Source organism: Gambusia affinis, linkage group LG04, assembly GCF_019740435.1.
Source record: "Gambusia affinis linkage group LG04, SWU_Gaff_1.0, whole genome shotgun sequence".
NCBI lineage: Eukaryota > Metazoa > Chordata > Actinopteri > Cyprinodontiformes > Poeciliidae > Gambusia > Gambusia affinis.
This window is the reverse complement of record NC_057871.1, coordinates 3,111,906-3,130,380: the sequence shown is the minus strand read 5'-3', so window position 1 is coordinate 3,130,380 and position 18,475 is coordinate 3,111,906. Positions and strand designations below refer to the sequence as shown.

The following is an 18,475-nucleotide window of genomic DNA, read 5'->3' as shown; positions in this document are numbered from 1 at the left end:
CTCTTATCAAAATAAAAGCATCAAGTTAAAAATGGAAAGTCCGTTGTATATTATACAAAATAAAAAGATGTAAATGCAATAAGTGCCAAAAAGGGAATACAATGAATAGGGAGCTTAATTTGGGGTTATTTACAGTGAAGATCACTGTGAGAGAAGTGCAGCAAACATGAATATTATTAGTCCAGAGATGTCCAAATTTTCTGTCCTGAGGGACAAAATTGTCAAGTTAAAAGCACCTTTTTATTTATTTAATTTATGCAAAAATTCATGTAACATTTATTTTCTTTTGTGCTCAGATTATAAATTAAACATGAAAAATTTTAAAGAAAATTGTTAGATTTTTCTAGATATTCAAAACAAAAATAGTGTCAGACATACATTTTCTAAAAATAATTAGCAGGGGTTGATTTGTGCTCTTATAATCCTAAAATTAAAACTACAATAGAAGCAAAAACCTGGACAAAGAATACACAAGACTTATGTTGTACCAAGCATATTTTGTAATTTTAAGACTTTAATTGTAAAATTTGTCAATTTAAAAGAATTTTTAAAAATTTGCCTGTCCTTACAAGTTATATTTTTCTCGATCTAGAACTGTGGTGGGATTTTTATGTTTTGGTTAGATAAGACAAAGACTGAGCATTTTGCAAACACATGTGAGAGTGTAATTTGTTTCTAATGTTAAGTATGGTGGTGGATCTGTGATGCTGTGGGCTTGTTTCTCATTTAAAAGCCCAGAAAACCTTGTCACAGTGTATCCATCCATCCATTTTCTGTTCACCCTTGTCCCTAATGGGGTTGGGAGGGTTGCTGGTTCCTCTCCAGCTAACGTTCTGGGCGAGAGGCGGGGTCACCCTGAACAGGTCGCCAGTCTGTCGCAGTTGTCACAGTGTATGGCTTCATGAATTCTTTGAACTACTAGGTAATTTGAAGTCAAAATCTGATGGATCTGTTAGTAACCTGAAAATTTGGGGTCATAAAATGTTTGAGTGGGATAATGAACCAAAACTTATAACCTAATTGTCAACTTTCTTCATAGTCTCTAGACCTAATCTTACAGGAAACCCAGAAATCAGGAGAATCTACAGAATTAGTGGTCAAAGATTTTCCTCTTTTATGTTCCAACATTGTGAAATATTACAGAAGATAAGTGGGCCCACTTTGAATCTTTCCACAATGACATAATAAGAAACTTTAGCTAGAGAGGGATTAGAGATAGATATTTAAATGATCCAAACATCTACACTGCAATTCTGAATTAATGCCTGGACTCAACCAACTGCTGCCCTGCGGAGAACGAATCGAGTAGTGAGAGGCGGAGAAGAGCAGGTCAACTGCAGCACATTAGCAAATATCACAGAGGATCCATAACCGGCCCCATTCTACTACTGCATAATAAGTGGGCACTCCGTTCATTGCAAATGTGAAAGCAGTAAGTGTTTGAAAACATAAACAGATGGTTTGAATGTCTTTAAACACCTTCCATTGTTTTGCACTAAAACTTTTTTCTGTATAAATGTGTCAGTTGAAATCAAATTAATTAGATTGTGCAAGGAAAACACATTAATTAATCGTTTCAGCCACAAAGTCAAAAATAATTTTTTTCCTTAGGAGTGTCAATGAGAAGTTTTTAGACCTTAGACTGCTGCAATAGTTAAAGTAAACATTAAACTAATAGATTTTACATCTTTATTTATAGAGAAAAAGCTTCAGTGACAGTAAAATATCTTGTCACACAGAGATGCAGCAGTGTCACGAATCTCTACCAATTCTGTTAGCAGAGAGGTCAAATATCTAAGCTTTGCCAGAAGCTACTTGATGGCTCCAAAAATCTGACAGCAGAAGATGCAACTTGCAAAGAAAGTTATCCACTGTTTGTGGATTGTGGGAGCATGTGAGCGTTTGATCGTGTTTGAATCCAAGAAAAGCCCAGACAACTGCTAACTTCTGCACCAGTAATTGTTTACTGTAATTAAATTCACAGTAGTTATAATCAAGCACCATTGACCCCCATTAACAAAGTTCAGATAAATCTATAAAAATACACAAAATTACGATTGTCATGTGTTGGACTTTGCTTAATCTGTTGAGTAGACATGCTTGAGTTTCTTTTTCCTTTGGGTGGTCTGCCCCTTTCTGTGTTCTCTTCACTTCCTGTTAGCTTCATGTTTCTGAGTTTTTCCTGTCTTTTTCGGTTTTGAGCTTTTCTTACATCTAACAGTTTTCTGCAGGTTTGTCTGTTCAATTATGAGCTGCTCAGTCAGCTCAGTTTGTTTTTTCACAACAACTCGTTTTACGTCAAACCTTTCTCAAATTATTCCAGGATGAACTCTTTGGTTTACCGCTGCTGAAGTATTATTTGCCCTCATCTCCGAAACTTTCTGGGAGCGCCCCCGCCCCCTTATAACGCCGGCCACAGAAAATGAAAACCAGCAAATAATCTAATTTTAAAACATTTTAACTGAGTCAAAAGCACCGCTTCAGATTGAATGTTCATTCACGAACCCATCTGTGCAGGACAGAAACGGCGCTGATGAAATAACCTTTCTCTGCTCCTGGAAAATGATCGCCTTCCTCAGGAGGCAGCGGTAGCGGCAGGACCTTAAAGTAATAAATTTGCAGCGCAATAAGTGACCCTCCTCCTGTGATCGTCTGCGGCGGCCACAGATAGGATGCTGCATCTCATCTCCCATTCATCCCTTCATCATGCTGGCTGGCACGGCTCAGTCTGGCTGGGATGCTGCTGCAAGGCGGGCAGCTTCATGAACGCTCCTCAGTTTGTAACAAAGAGCTGGGAAGCGGCGTCCGTCGGTCAGCCAGCGGTGACTCATTCCGCACGGTTAGTCGGTCGACTTCGGGCTCGGATTTGGCGCTGCTCGGCCGCGGAAGATCGATACCTCTGAGATTGGAGGAAGGCGTGGCTTGGTGTCACCGACACTGGGGTGAATTTTCCATATTCATTCCCGGGATTTTGCTTCATCTCACGAACAGCGGCGCGCAAACGGCACCCGACCGCACGGGACATCAAGGTAAAGCGACCTCGTTTTTTCTTTATGACCAGAATGTTAATTATTCGCAGATGTCTGCAAGGTCAGATCAGAGCTGCAAATCTCACAGAGACAAGGAGCTCCGGTGCATGACACAGATCTTAATTGGCCTGAATAAGTCGAGTGCATCACTTGAATGCAGACTGCTTTGCATCAATTCTCGCTGTTCATGCACTCCCGTTTTTGTTTCGTCTCATTTGCAAACTGCTCCATTGAAGATGGTTTTTTTGTTGTTGTTTTTTTTAACCCCGTAACCAGCAAGGATTACAGCCAGGATGCGGTCTCTATAAACATTTGCGCTTTGAGGAGTGACAGACGGATTCATTGTGGCAGAGCAAACACACACAGATGGGCCAAACCTGTCCATGACCCAAACCACCAACTGTTTCTGTTTTAATTGTGCTGATAACCGAGTGCTCATAGACAAGCTGTATGACATATAATCATTACAATATAAAACGATGGATATGGCCAAAAGCTGAGGTTAACATTATAATAAAAAAACTTAATGTATTACCTCCTAAAGCATGCATTCTCACTCAATGCAAAGACAACATATATGATTTTCTGTTTCTGATGGCACTTTGCAGAATGGTGCTTTCACATGTTGAGCAGAACGATGAAAGTCCTTCATCACCACTTGGAAAAATATGAGGCATCACAAGTCAAGGCAGTTAATTTTGCATAAATCCTTTTACTGAACAAAAGAGGATGTAAACACAGCTCGCTGCTGACTAGATGTCGTTGCAAAGCACTGTGAAAGTAAATGGGTCAGAATGAACAAATGCCCTCTAAAAATTAAGTTTATTGTCATTTTGTTGTGCAACCAGTAGCATGCAACAGGATGCTGAGTTCATCTGGGATCTTTACCAGATTCACATTGGAAAAAGAAATATTTAAACCTTAGAAACAGAACCTGGAACAGAGAGGAACTCAAAGGATCTTTGAATGATTTTCCCAGCTCCCCTCACTATCCTCTGCAGGTCGCTCTTTTATGACACATAATAGCTTCCAAGGTATCGTAAACTTTCTTCAGAGGTTTCCATATTAGTATGATTCATCACATTATTACTGCAGATTAGGTCTACAGCTAATGAATATTTTAGGAATCGATTATCCTACTAATCATTCTGATGATTAATTGATTACGGTAACTGGATAAAAATGGCACTTTCTGCCGATTTTTCAATTGACCACTTAAACTTATGTTATTAGTATTAAAAATACACAAAAAGGTAAAAATAAACAAACAGTTCAATTTCTTTTTTTTAAATAATAAAATGAACATTTAATTGCCTACAATGCAATGAAATGTTGTGCTTAGTGAACTCTTCATCATTTGCAGCAAAAAAGTGTGAAAACCTGAGCTCTTCCTGCTCAACTTATTAATACTGGACATTTTTTTATCTTAAGTACAAAATGTGTATATTTTTATACATTTTTGGTTTAATTACTGCTCTGACTGCATTACTTCAACAAATTATTTAACCTTCACCATGGCGTGGTGGTTTATCCTGCTGGAAATCATCAGAAGACAAGTACACTGTGGTCCTAAAGAGATGTAGGTGTTTGAGCAATTTTTTGTTTGTACAAAGGCGCCAAAGTGTACCAAGAAAATGTACATGTGATTTTTCAGTTTAGGAGCATATAAACTGAAGGCCAAAAGAAACCAAAGAAATAGAAAACCAAAGAGGTTTAGGCTGAACCTAAAGCTCATATAACATTAAGAGCTAACAACATAAAATACACAAAGCATATATGATAAATACTGTTTCAAATAAACTCCAAATTTACATTAACATTATATGATTTTGTCATTTTTATACAGAATATTTTGTAAAATGTATGAAATATTTTACAAAATATTTTAACTGTAGTACAGTTTTACATAATTAGAATAATAGATCCAGTATTTAATTCAAATATTTTATCTCTGAGGGAAATTAAATATTGTCAGATCTCATTTTGTCCAAATATTTTCAGAGTTGTTGTGAACAGTGATCCTGTGGGCAGTAAAGACCTCCAGTATAAATTCCAGCTTTATTTTGATTTACTTGTGGTTACAGGATACTTCAGATTTTTTTCCTCTACAGACAAAAATTATATAAACAGCAAATTAAAATTATCTCTACAACTTAGAAGCTAAACATAAATTATTGCACACATAAAAAGAAATGTTGACTAAGTATCAAACCCTGAGGAGCCCCATATCACACATTCAGCAACTCAGTCAGTCTTCTTGTACTCTTCCCTCTGTCTCTGTCTCTATGTAATTTACACAAATGTAGTTAGTGATCAATTATTTTCATGGATACGAAACTAAAACTGTATACCTTTCTTTCTGTTGTATCACGACTGTGCTTTTTAAAGTTCATCACTGCGACTGAAGTAGTCTGATTTATTTCTAAAACCACACAGTTGTCCAAACTAGGTTTTACACATCATTAAAATTTTTTGTTTAATTGTGAAGAGGTGAGACAACATTAAAATTGGTCTACAGTTTGACAAGTGTAAACAGGAGTGTAGTCAGGTGCATATAAAGAATAAGGCAGGGGGCCTAGAACGCGGCCCTGGGGAAAGTTAGTTCTGAGTGAACTGGAGGGAAAGGGGCGGACCCTGACTTTCACTGTCTGAGGGAAATTTGCTAGCTAGTCTTATCCAGGAGAAGGCCAATAACCAGTATGTCTGGAATGATGATGTTGAAAGCAGAGCTGCTGTCAAAGAGGAGTATCCTCAATAGATCTGCTTCATACTGGCGTGGATCACTGTATGTTTACATAACACAAAAAAATGAAACTGAAGGGAGAGCCTAAAGCTCCTTTGATTGTTCGAGCCAACATCTACAGTATCGGAGCCACAGCTCTGTAGTATGCTATGAGGATGCTACTAGGAGAGAGCAGTGTTTGCTGGGCCTGTTTTCTGATCCTAGTGCTGTTCTTCCACCAGGTCAGGTCCACAGAGATCTACACACCATCCATTAGGAGTGCAAAGACATGTCAAGACACATTTCCCACAGTGTGGGTTGGCAAGTTCAAGTCTGTTTCATTCATTTCTATGCAGCTGCTTTCAGAATGTAACTTTGTTTGTTGATGTAGGTTGACATAGGAAGATATGTGCTTTACAGTATGTATTGTTTTTAGCTTTGCATCATGTTATGATGTTGTTCCCTCATCAAAAATATACCTGGAGTGTTACCTTCCATGCATGTTGGATAAATCTTTTCATCTCCATGGCAACCATTCAGCTGTGCAAAACACCTGGGTGAACCTAGCCCCGCCTTCAAGACGCAATTCCTCCTCTGAGCTGAAGTTCCCTTCTGAACTTCCACCTCAGACAGCATCCTTCTCTCTTTACTCCCCAGCTCAGATCCTTCAGACTAGCCAGCAGCAACTAGCAAACACCTGGTGGAACTGTGTAATGTTTGAGCTTATTATACGAGATACTTCTCAGTGCAATGCTGGTAAAAAATATTATTAAAGGGTTAATAGAGAAGCGATGTTGTGATGACATGTGGTGGTGGCTTTAATTTGAAGGGAAAAAAAAGAAATAGTTCTCGAGTTGCCTGGAGTCTCATCGTAAGCTGCTATCTGACAACACTTGGTGACAAAAGCATCAGCGAAGCTGACAGCGCTTTTAAATCTGGCAGCATTTTGAGTATTCAGCTGACAGAAAGAGAAGTTGACAGAATATCAGACATGATTCAGTTCATTTGTAAACACTGAGAATTCAGATGCTAAAGTTAGCTTCTCTTTTCTTTTGTCTGGAATTTCTTTGATCGTTTGTTGTTCAAAAATCTAACTAGACAGATTACCTGAGATCAGAGATGGTTGAGATTGATGAAACATTTGTTTTACTTGTGAAAACACAGTGAACATTTTCTGTATGCTTTTATTTCATTAGTTGTTTTTTTGTTTGTTTTTCTAAGGTGCAGTAAGAGCAGAAAGTATCCTAAAATAGGTAAACATATTAATACAGTTTTTTGATTTGTGAATTATTTACTGTATATATAAATAAAAAACACGGCTTCTTTCTTTTCTTCATAATATTGCTGAGATCTAACTTTGTGTTGTGAGCGTTGTACCTTGCATTGTCTCATTTTGTGAGCCGATTGAATCATCACACCCCTGTTATCTCTCCGAGAAAGTTATTCAGGAATATCATACCTAATAAATACCACTTCACGTTACATAATTTGTAAATATAAAGATTTATGATTTTTGTAATTGTTAAATCATCAAAAAAGTCTAAAACCTCAGTAATAAACATTAAATCAAACTGAATTTGTATTTAGTAGCCTCTTTTCAACATTTATAGACCAAACTTTTGGTCTGTACAGATAAAGACCAAACTTTATCTTAGTATCTCTTGATCGATACTAAGTTGAGTTTTGGGAAAGAATTATTGTTGAAGTGAGAATCATTTCTTGCAGGGAAACACCAACATATTTGTGATATTCACTTTGAAAGTGTTGTCAGAAGGTGTTATATTGTGTCTTTGAGGATCCAGAGCATAGATAGGAAGCCAAGAGAAGAGCAGAGGAAAAGAAGTATATGAAGATGGAGTATGACCCATACAAAGACAGCAAGACAGTGGAAAGGTGTTATTAAATCGAAGAAGGGAAAAGTGGAGTTCCGAAGGATATCGCGTTTGCAGACGATGTTGCGATCTGCATTGAAAGTAAAGAGCCTGGAGAGAACAATGTGCTGTATGTAGAGTGGAGGAATGTAAGTTAGCAGAAGTAAGACAGAAGGCATGTGAGAATGAGAAGCAGACAGGTGGAACAGTGAAGCAACAATGAGAGAGGTACTTTAGTAAGTACCTGAGGTCAACCGATCAAAGCAACAGGTATTGCACAAGGGAGGTGAAGAAGAGAGTTCAGGCAAGATGGAGTGGAAGGAGACGAGTGTCAGGAGTGATTTGTGACTGGATAGCTGCAAGAGAGAAGGGAAGGTTTACAAGATGCTAGTAAGACCTGCTGTGATGCATGGTGTGGAGACAGTAGCAAAAACACAAATACAAAAGACAGAGCAGCTGAAGCTTAACGTAGAGTGACAGTTTGTAACTGCAATCTATAAATCAAAATGTATTTGATCTGAATAATCAGATTTGTTTCTAGTGATGCACCAATTATTTGTGTTCAAATAAGTAATTTTTTTCTTAATCAGGTCTCATTGATAGTGAGAATGACAAATACAAAAAAACCTGGAAAACTCTCATTTGAAGCTACAGTAAGCAACTTTTACAAAATGTTTTTTTTTTTTACATATTTGTTAAAACTCACTATAATCGTGACAATCTAATCTGTACTAAGATCAAGCTTCTCCTCCTCCCATGAGCTACTGTTGTCTGAAGAAATGAACAGCTCCCAGTCAAAAACAACCAATCAGAACCAGGGGGAGGGTCTAAGTGCTGTCAATCAAAATCTAGTATGAGCTGTTCAATGTGCTAGTGGCCAGTGACCATTATAACTGACCTGAGCATTCATAGCAGGCTCCATTGTGGTGAACCAGTTGTAGCATAGCAGAGAGAAAGGGGGAGTGTCTGTGCAGCACATACACAAGAATGATTGACAGCCATCCTCCTGGCTCTGATTGGTTGTTTCTGATTGGTTGTGTACTTTCTCAGATGAAAGCAGGTCAATAGGGAGAAGTCAGAGTAGCTTGACTTTTTTCACAGATAACACAGTGATAGTTTTAACAAATATGTACAAAAGATTTGTTTTAAAAATAAAAGTTACACATTGCTGTTTATCTAAATCTAAATGAGAAGGAAAACTGTGGCTTTACGGTTTGAAAAGTCTAATAAATTTCAAACAGTAAAAGTATCTAATATCAAATTATGCATCTTTTTGTTCCTTTGAGTTCAATACAGGCGTAAAAATGTCTTATAGATTGCTCTCATGCTTTCACTCTAACAAGCTATTTTTGCAATTTACAAAAAGTGAGAAATCAATTTGACAAAGTGTGTCATGCAGGTCTAATCTGAAAAAATCTTGTTGATTCATTGATCAGTCTACATTTAATGTAATCTACTTCTATTCTTCTACCCTCTTCTCTTAGGGAGCTGCATAAAGGTTCTGTCTGCCCACATTTTTGGAGTACAACAATATCTGAAGACCCAAGCTGTGAATTCAGGATGGGAACTAATCCTAAAAGGACAGTGACAGTCCAGATGGTGCCTCAGCTGGCTGTAGCGGACCTACTGGCCAACAAGGAGTCTAACGCCAACTGGGGTGACGAGTCGCACCTCAAACTATCTCAGGTTTGTCCAAACTCCGCCCTCACATCTTCTAACCAGCAGGATAACCCGCCTATGTCAGGTGTTGCTGCCAACCCTGTCCCACACATCCATAAATCCTCATGTAAGGGCGGTGAAGCAGTTAGCAGCGTGGTGGCAGACATGCCTGCAGGCGGCAATGGGAAGCAGACACAATCTGAAGCTGGGACAGCTGGTGAGCAGCACTCCGCTAACCTGTCGCTAACAGGTCAAGCTTGTAGCGAGACAAAAACTGACCCCAGAGACTCGAATGCTAACATAAAAACATCTCATGGAAAGGATACGTGCGCCACTGGTTTACCGACTGCAACTGCAGCATCAAAGATTGACCCACGCATTGCAAAAGAGACGAGTCCTTCAGAGGCAGCGCCTGTCCAGATGGCATCTTCAACCAAACCCACAGCACAAGAGACCAGCGATAAAAATACAAATAAAAATGTCTGCAGCTCCAGTCAGTCACAAAAAGCAGCGCCTTCATCTCAACAGGATGTCAAGGCTCCACAAAACACTGCATCACTACAGAAAATCCAAGAACCAGATAACTCACAAAAACCTGAACACAGGATGGAAACTGTTACCTCTACTAAGCCTCCACCATCAGGTAAAAGAGCAGAAATCCACACTACAGTTACAAATATATGTTCATCACATTCAGAGAGGGATTTCCCAGTAGTAAAGGCAACACAGGTCTCCTCCAATAAACATCACCCTGAATCTTCACAGAAGGATTCATCTGGTGTGCCCCAGGCTGCAAAAAGCAAGCCAACGTGTGGGCAGGTGTCTGAGGAAACCAGCCAAACTGACACAGCTGTCTGCACAGGAGAGCAGCTCGGCACGCAGTACAAGGAGGCCTCCACCATGACCTCATTCACTTCGCCCGCCAAGCAGTGTCATGATATGGAGGTCCAGGCCGTAGCAGAGACTTCCAGTAAAGCAGTGGGTACAAGTCCGAGTCTGCTGCCCTTTGCTGGCAGTGTAGTCCCCAAGGAAGAGATGCAGAGTCTAGCTGTTGTTTTTCCAGTTAATGAAGCTGTGGGTTCCTATCAGATCTACACAACATCCCTCCCCACCTCAGAGAGGCTCACCGTAGAGGCGGAGATGTGCCCCAATCAAGCTGCAGGTTTGTGCTCAACAACCAAGGCCCAGCAGCTTGACTCCAAGTTAGGAGCCAAGCCCAAGGAACCTGGATCAGCTCTGAGCAGCATTCAGCCAGTTTATCAAATCAACATTGAGCACAGCAACAAGAAGGACACAGTGGCAAGTGGAGTTGAAATATCCTCCACCACTAAAGCTCCCTCCCCAGAGACGGCCGGCGCTTCTGCTGACAGAAACAATGCTGCGTTTTCTCAGGGTCCGCCAGTAACCACAACGACAGCTAACACAGCATTAAAGTCAAAAACAAATTCAGCCGAGCAGGGGATAAAGCCAGAGAAGAATGACGAGGAGGACGATCAGTCGGGGATGCAGAAGGATAAGAGCGTCCACGAAGTCGTCTGGGACGAACAAGGCATGACATGGGAGGTCTATGGGGCGTCTGTGGACCCAGAGTCGCTTGGTTTTGCCATTCAGAGCCACCTGCAGTGCAAAATCAGGGAGCAGGAGAGGAAGCTGATTGCTCAGACTTCCTTCCGAAAATCCATCTCCGGCGTTGATTCGCCGCAGCGTGGGAAAAAGAACAAAAGGAGGCAGCAGAACATTTTCAGGTCAATGCTGCAAAATGTCAGGCGGCCCAACTGCTGCGTGCGTCCCCCTCCCTCCGCTGTCCTCGACTAGCCCTGCACCCCCCATGGTGGCCGGTGTGAGACTCCTTTCCTGTTCTGGAGGTCACGGTGTTTGTCCTCCATTTGTCAGAACTGCGATGCCAAGTGAAACATTAACGGGTCGCCGATCCTTATGTATGTGAGTATACTGGAATGTTGTAGCATAAAAAGAGTCCAAATATTTGTGACGTTTGTGAACAAACAACGTAGGATATAGAAGCATAAAATAAACACCTATTTTCTAGAAATAGAATGTAAGAAAATGAGAGAAAACACTTTTTAAAAGCTATAGTTAAAGGCATGTATCTTAGCTTCAAATGCTCTATGTCTTAAAGTTCACTCCAATCATAAAGTATTATCAGAGAACATTTGTGCAAATATATTGAGCTGATATCTCCTTTGTTGGATTTGGTAAATGTTTTCAAGGTGTGTGGGAGATTTTGTGACATGCATTCATGTATTTTTCACTTGTGGTGGCAAGAAAGGAAAGCATTGTATACACACATAAACATTATGTTTAATCTCTGTTGTTCTTTGGATTTCTATTAAAATAATCTAAAACTAAGATGACTTTAACAAATCTTTCTTTCTGATATAAACTTTGGTCTCCTATAGAACCAATGCTGTTGTGATTAAAATGTCTATTTTTATGGGGAAAGGATTTTTTTAAACTAGGAAAAACTTGGCTTAATAACAAAACCTTTAAACTCAATTTGATTTACTTTTTTTTTATCAAAGACATTTCTGGTTCTTATCTTTAAATGACCCAAGCATGCAAGAGTAGTAACATTTTTATTAGTTCAATCAATGGGCAGCAAACAAACTAATCCTACAATTTTTAAGAAATTGATGTAATCAGCTTTCAGTAAAACTGTATAGTTGATATTTTATTTATTCTTGTATCACTTTTTTGTTATCTTGAAGAAATGTGTCTTGTAGTCAAACTATTAGTTCTTTAAAAGAAAAGTCCAAACAAATTAAACCATCTCAGTTCTGTAATTATACATATCAAACCTTGGTTTTTAGCTGGTCTAACTACTTAAAGCACTAAACTAAAAATTAGCTGGAAATTTTTGGAAATGTTCTCAACACTGCTTGGACAAAAAGTAGTTCAATGTGTTGGAAAGCTCAGTCATTCTTCTATAAAAACATAAAAAATAAAAGCATTCAAATCTCTGCTTCTGCTTATCAATTACATGACATATAGTACATGTATGTCATTTCTTTCTGGAGGTATGCTCTTCCAGCCTCGACTCTGTCTGGCATTCAATAAGGTGTAAGGTATGCGTGGATGTTGGAGTATCAGTAGAACATGAAATTAGGCCAGTATTTCAGAAATCTCTGGTGCTTTTGAGTCTGATCCAAGTAAAGTTCCCTGAGAATTAAGGACCAGCAGGAATAATAAAAGCCGTCCATAGAAGACATGAGAGAGACGTTTCAGATTTTTGTAGATGGAGCTGCAGAAATAAATGTCAACACTAATAAAAGAACAGTATTCGTTAAGATACTCCATGCTTGCATGACCTGTGTTATTTCCAAACAGCCTAATTTTATTGTAGCCATTTAAATATGCCTTAAGCAAAGTGCTTTTATGAAGGTTTCATTGCTGTTGTTAACTGAATTTTATCTGCTTTGGTCCGGTAAAGACTGGAGAGGCATTGTTTTTATTCCCATCCCCAAACTTTCTAAAATCAAGCAGCTAACTTCGCTGCTAAAGGTGATCAGTGAGTCAGAGGTTTCAATTTTTTTTTAAATGCCTTCTTCAGTGCAGCTTTAAGACCAAACATGAACAGTTGAATGAAATTGCCTGATGGCTCTTATGGTAGTTTTTGCTCTTTTTGTGACAAACTTTGTTTGGGTTCACATAGATAACGGCTTTCATTGTAAATTCACTATCCTGGTTGGTGTTTAACACTGATTCTGGGCGACTTCTGCTGCTGTCTTAACAAGCATGTCACTTCATGTTAACGTCTGGACGTGAAAGCAGGACCAAAAAAAGTCCTCTGTATCTGCAGCGGTGCTGTAAATGTCACAATGTGTAAGTCTGAAGAGTCTAATCCCAGGTCCTGTTTGTCTTCGATTCTTTGGGATCAGAAGACACAGTCAAGCTCTAAAGTCGCGCTTATACCTGTCTCCTCAACTTGTAAGCATTGAATGCTTTCTCTTTTCATAATGCTCAGTGAAGACTGCGAGAAGGACAGCAAACTGTTGAGTCCTTAAATATGAATATCAGCCTCATATTTAAATTAATTCCTCCTCCTGCAGAGGTCATTTCCTACTTCACACATCAGCTTCACCCTTTCCTGTCGTGGCAGGCACCAGCCTTAAGCTTGTGTCTTTCACTCTTGCCTTAATTAGCCGTCTCAGTTTTTTACAGCTCCATCTTATTTGGTATGAGGACAGCAGAGAGGAAGAACCGCTTCTCTGCCTTTGAGTAGAAAAAACAATATTTGAGTACTGCCACACTTGATGAAGCCGACAAACATAAAGAATCATCCGGAGTATGAAAGGCCTTTGCAGCTTTTGCTATAGTCTTCTGAGGTATATTAAAGGAAACCTATTATGCAAATTTCACATTTTGCACATTTTTGTACAAAATGTGAATTTCTGTGTTTAAAAAAGTGCTCAGCTGTTTTATGGCAATAGGTTTATGTTTTTTGGTGCCTACACAGTGAGCCATTTCAAAAATCTCCCAATTGTTAAGTCACACTGTGCTGTTACCTGGCAATCCCAGCCCATCACCTAGCAACCCAAGCTGAGCTCCAGCACGTTTGGTAAGCTGGTTTCACCGCTGTACAGTGACTGCTAGAAAAGACAAGTGTTTTGTTGTTGACTTACCATCCAGAAACCACTTGCTGCATTTTTGTTGGTTGTGCAGGAGGCTCCAATTCTGCTTTTCAATTCTGCAATAAAGAGAATTGCTGCCATGTGAATGTCTCATTAAATGTTTGTTTTAAAAAGTTATTGAAGGCAAACATTAATTACTCCACTGTAGGAAACAGGAAGATCTGACAATGGCTGGAAAAAGATAGTGGAGAATATGAACAGAGGAGGGTGGTTAGTGGAGCAATGAACAGGTTTGTCTCATTAACTAAACACCAAAAAGCTGTAAGGAATCATGAACTAAGGGAGAATGGTAGACATAAGAGAGTCATGTGTGATTCTGATAATAAGAAAACATAAAAAAATGGCGAACATGAGAAAAACAGATGATTAAATACATGCCACTGGCATTAGCTGCTCTAACAACCAGCAAGAGCAATAAATAACAATCTCTGGAGAGTTTACTCTTTACAGGGAAACTCCCTGGCGCTGTCCAGTTAAAGACTGATGGTCCATGAGAGGAAGAAGGAGCCACTTGTTTCAGCCGGAGGGCCTCTCCTGACTCACGCTGAGACGCTGAAACCAATGACAGCTGCGCTCTCACTGACTGTTGGAGGAGAAGCTAGGCTGCATATTTATTGGAGTTTATTAGACGTAAATGAGAAATCACTCCCATTCTTCTTCTGCATGCTGCTTGTCTAAATTACCTGCATAGAAAATATGAACCCAATTTCTGAGCTGTTCTGTTTTGCTTTGACTCAATCCTCAATATTCATCCGTGGGTTTAGGATGAAATTGACAGCAGCAGCATCACTTTAAAGCTGGAACTGAAGTCCAACAGATAAGTTGGAGTTGTTCTGGGATTTGAAATGTGCTTGCAGTGACCCAGTTAGCTTCACAAACACACAGGTTCCATCTGCGCATGTAGGAACCCTCACAGTGCTGTCGGAAATTATTTGCCTCCTTCTGCTTTTTTGTCACCCTTAAAAGTGTCAGATCATCCAGTATTTTAATATTCGGCAAAGATAACCTTAGTTAATGTTATTGATTTCACTTATTAATGGAAATGGTCTCATTTGTTAAACCATGACTTAGCCCTGATTTCCCAGTTTTTTTGGAAAGTTGACTTCATGCAGCAACAAGCAGGTCAGGTCACTGCCAGACCTGTACAACAGGGATGCAAATATATAATTACAATTTAATTTCAACTAATAGCTGATCAAATTAAAAATATTTCTAATCAATAAACTAATAATGTCCTCTTACATTTCCTTTTAGTGTTGTAGTCTGGGTGCCATCCAGCAGATGGCACCATAAGTCATCTTTAAGCGGCGCTTGTTGTTCAAGGATGAAATAAAGATGGCAGGGTCATACAAGAAGATAAATTGTCTAAAATGAGTCCTGTGTGGGATGCAGAATGTACATTATACGGTTCTCTCTTTAAATATAAACACAAGTTCCTCAGGATGGTTTATTTTGAGGCCTGTCGTGAATTAATGAACTTTTAAGAACAAAGTTTTGACATTCCTTCAAGAGCAACCAATCTATTAACAGACTTTTGTATGAACATCTTTCTGTTCATGGAGGATTGAGTGTTTCACTTAACCACAATTTTCAGTCAGTGTCTAATACAGCTGACACATTTTTTTTATATTTAATGTTTGTTTTGTTTTTTTATTTTTCATATTATGAAACATTTAACCCTTCATGTTATGTAAAGGTGGTTGGCCATCTTGATACCAGAGAAAACTCATCAGATGTCTCCGCCATCAAAACAAAATATTAAATGTTTTGCTTGTTTGGTCCTTAAAGAAGTGGATTGGCTTTATTTTTTGGGTCATTGACCTGCTACATAACCCAAACCAAAACATGTGACTGAGCATGAGGCGGTTTTATAAGCCTTTCCTAATGGCTTTGTTTTCCATCTGCTCTTAAATATCTTTAGATCAATGTATAATGTTTAATTCTCAAGTTTTTTAACCTACTTCATGTTGTCAGACAAGATCTGTTAAAAGTGATTTGTTGATTGTACAGCAGGGATGCAAATTATTGATTAACGAGTTGATCTAAAGTTAATTGATCTTATAGAAATCTATTGTTAGAGGTGGGGTAAGCAGAAAACGTTGGGCGGATATTTGTATAAATATTTTGAAGTGTTCTAGTCAAAGTCCAGATTTAAACCCAACTGAAATGCTATGAAGTGACCTTACAACATGCTGTTCAAGCTCAAAACCATCTAATGTAATATAACAGAAAATAATTTAAATAATTTGTACCTACTGAGGTTATCCCTGCATTATATTACATCATATCTCTGCATTTATTTGAAACAACTAAGTGCCACAAGAAAGCAAAGGTAGATGGAAAAACTGCAGGGAATGGCACAAGTACTTCTTCATGGCAGTGTAAGCTTTTGTGGTGCTGGGATTTGAAGTCTGGCTTCAGTGACCCAGTTAGCTTCCCAAACCCACAGGCTTCCTGAGTGCATGCAGAACCTCACAGGAACCCCTGCAGACTCTACAGCTCTCACAGGTAAGCCATTACGGTTATCGAGATCATCACCTGAATAAAACACATCCACTCACACATACAACATTTATGGCATTACAATGGACATTTGTCATTGGGATGATTCATAGTAATTACAGATGACATTTAACATAGAAGCTAGTTAGGGGAAGCTGGTGAGGAAAGTGATGTCATTTCTGTTCCCAACCCAGAGCTACTCTGAGGATTTCTGGTGGAAGGAATTTATGTTCAATTGTCTTTGAATATCTTCATTTTACTCCACTGTGTTTCCCACCATCGGCATTCACTTTGCTTTCATCCCTAAGCCTTTCTTTCTCCCACCGCCTCCTCTACAAACTTGCCATCCCCATTTCTCTTTGTCTCAGACACCTAATTTTCTCTCTTCAACAATTAAAGCACAACAAAGCACCATGAGTCTGTAATTAAAGCTTCTCTCCTGCAGAATGTGTTTTTTTCTTCTGAAATGATCCTCGTCCTTTCTCATCCCTGTATTGTATAAACCCGATAGCTGGTATTGCGGTACGTCCTTCTGATAGCCGCACTGTTCCCACAGGATTATGTGGCCTACATTTGTTTGCGGTGCAGTCTTGCCCTGTGCGACTGTGTACACGTATCAAACACTTCCAGTTTGCTGCTGCAAACCCTTTTGTCTCCCCTCCAACGTTTGTCGGCTTGCTCTGTCTCCATCCTCAGATGTAAATCCATATTACAAATCAATATTGACTTTTAAGTAAGATCCAAATATTTAACCTTTCTAACAAGTCGTGTGTGTGCAGCTGTGACAAAAGCATCCAGAACAGTTTGTGCACATATAGAAAAGGGTCACCTTCACAGTTTGATGACTTCATAGCTTCATAATGCTGCACATATGAACTTGTACCATGTACCCTCCTAGGTGAAGCAAGAAGATCCAAAACAAACACGAATAGAGGGGAAACAGAAAGGAAAGGGAACCAAGACAGACAGACGCACACAATTGTAGCCTATCAACATTTAATCCATGTAATAATGAGTTCTGGAGATATCTTTCTGTTCAAAGAATCATCTTTTTCACTGACTTCAGCTGCTTGATAAGCAGCTTTTGTCACATCGGTGCTCCTTTCAGAGCTTCAACAATGTAGTCCAAATCATGGAGAAAATGCATTAATTAGAGTCAGATTGCTGCTTCAGATCCTTTCTCAGCAGAAGAAAGTCAAATTATTATTAAGGGGAAAAAAAAAACAGCCAAGTGTTTTTGAATGCACATTCAATTAAGTTTGAAGGTCCCTTGCTCTCACCCCTGCACTTTTGTCAAACTGAAGCCTGTGCGTCTCTGTGAAATCTCTGAAAAGGAGGATACTCCAGGGAGTCCACATTACAATAAAGAAATCTTCAACTCTATTCATTCTGTGCTGCTAAACTATGCAAATGGTGGTCATGGAAATAGAAATCATGGAAGTGATACTTTTAAAAATCCAAAGGCATGTACGTCCATGCCTTTGGACGTCTGTGGCAATTCCTCTTTTTACCCACTGAAGGGTTGGAACAATGAGCCTGCACACATAGTGAACAGTGAGCTGAAAGTTATAGATCCTGCTGGAGAAATGTCTTATTTTGGTCCCGTCCATTGATAATAATGATGTTACAATAATTTCTGTTATAAACTACTTGGTTTTATTTCATGCTTGTGTTCAGTAGGAATCTTTATTTTTGTTTGATTTCTGTCTCAAAATTACTTAGGTCTTATATGAATAGTGAATGAATTCATAATGAATAGTGTACTAATAAAATCTGCTTGAGAAAAATATCGTAAATATTGCACATATAATTGTAAGCATGGTATAATGTCAAACATTTTATTGTTTGATAGTCAAAAGTTTCAAATTTAGCTTCAGAAACGCTTTAAATGATCATTTAATTGGACTCTTTTAGACAAATGTTCTTTGATCAACTACTGTTGTCCAGTAAAAACTGGACGTGCAAGTCATTGTATTTTTCTTCAGATAACTGAGAATTTGATGCATCGGCGGTAAAAAGTAGCTCAATGTTATGTAAGTGAAA

General features: G+C 38.9%; 1 protein-coding gene across 4 annotated transcripts; it reads left to right on the top strand.

Annotated features, from left to right (window-relative positions):
- The first annotated feature begins 1,690 nt into the window (after window positions 1–1,690).
- Window positions 1,691–11,626, top strand: gprin3b (GPRIN family member 3b). Of its 4 annotated transcripts, XM_044113412.1 has the most exons (4): window positions 1,691–3,029; window positions 5,994–6,082; window positions 6,973–7,004; window positions 9,107–11,626. In XM_044113412.1, the coding sequence occupies exon 4, from the start codon at window positions 9,183–9,185 to the stop codon at window positions 11,094–11,096; it is 1,914 nt and encodes a 637-aa protein (XP_043969347.1). In that variant the 5' UTR covers window positions 1,691–3,029; window positions 5,994–6,082; window positions 6,973–7,004; window positions 9,107–9,182; the 3' UTR covers window positions 11,097–11,626. The 4 variants fall into 4 exon arrangements, with proteins under 4 accessions (XP_043969347.1, XP_043969348.1, XP_043969345.1 ...); XM_044113413.1 differs by lacking the exon at window positions 6,973–7,004; XM_044113410.1 differs by lacking the exons at window positions 5,994–6,082; window positions 6,973–7,004 and having other exon boundaries at window positions 1,692–3,029; window positions 9,107–11,625.
- Window positions 11,627–18,475: the final 6,849 nt, after the last annotated feature.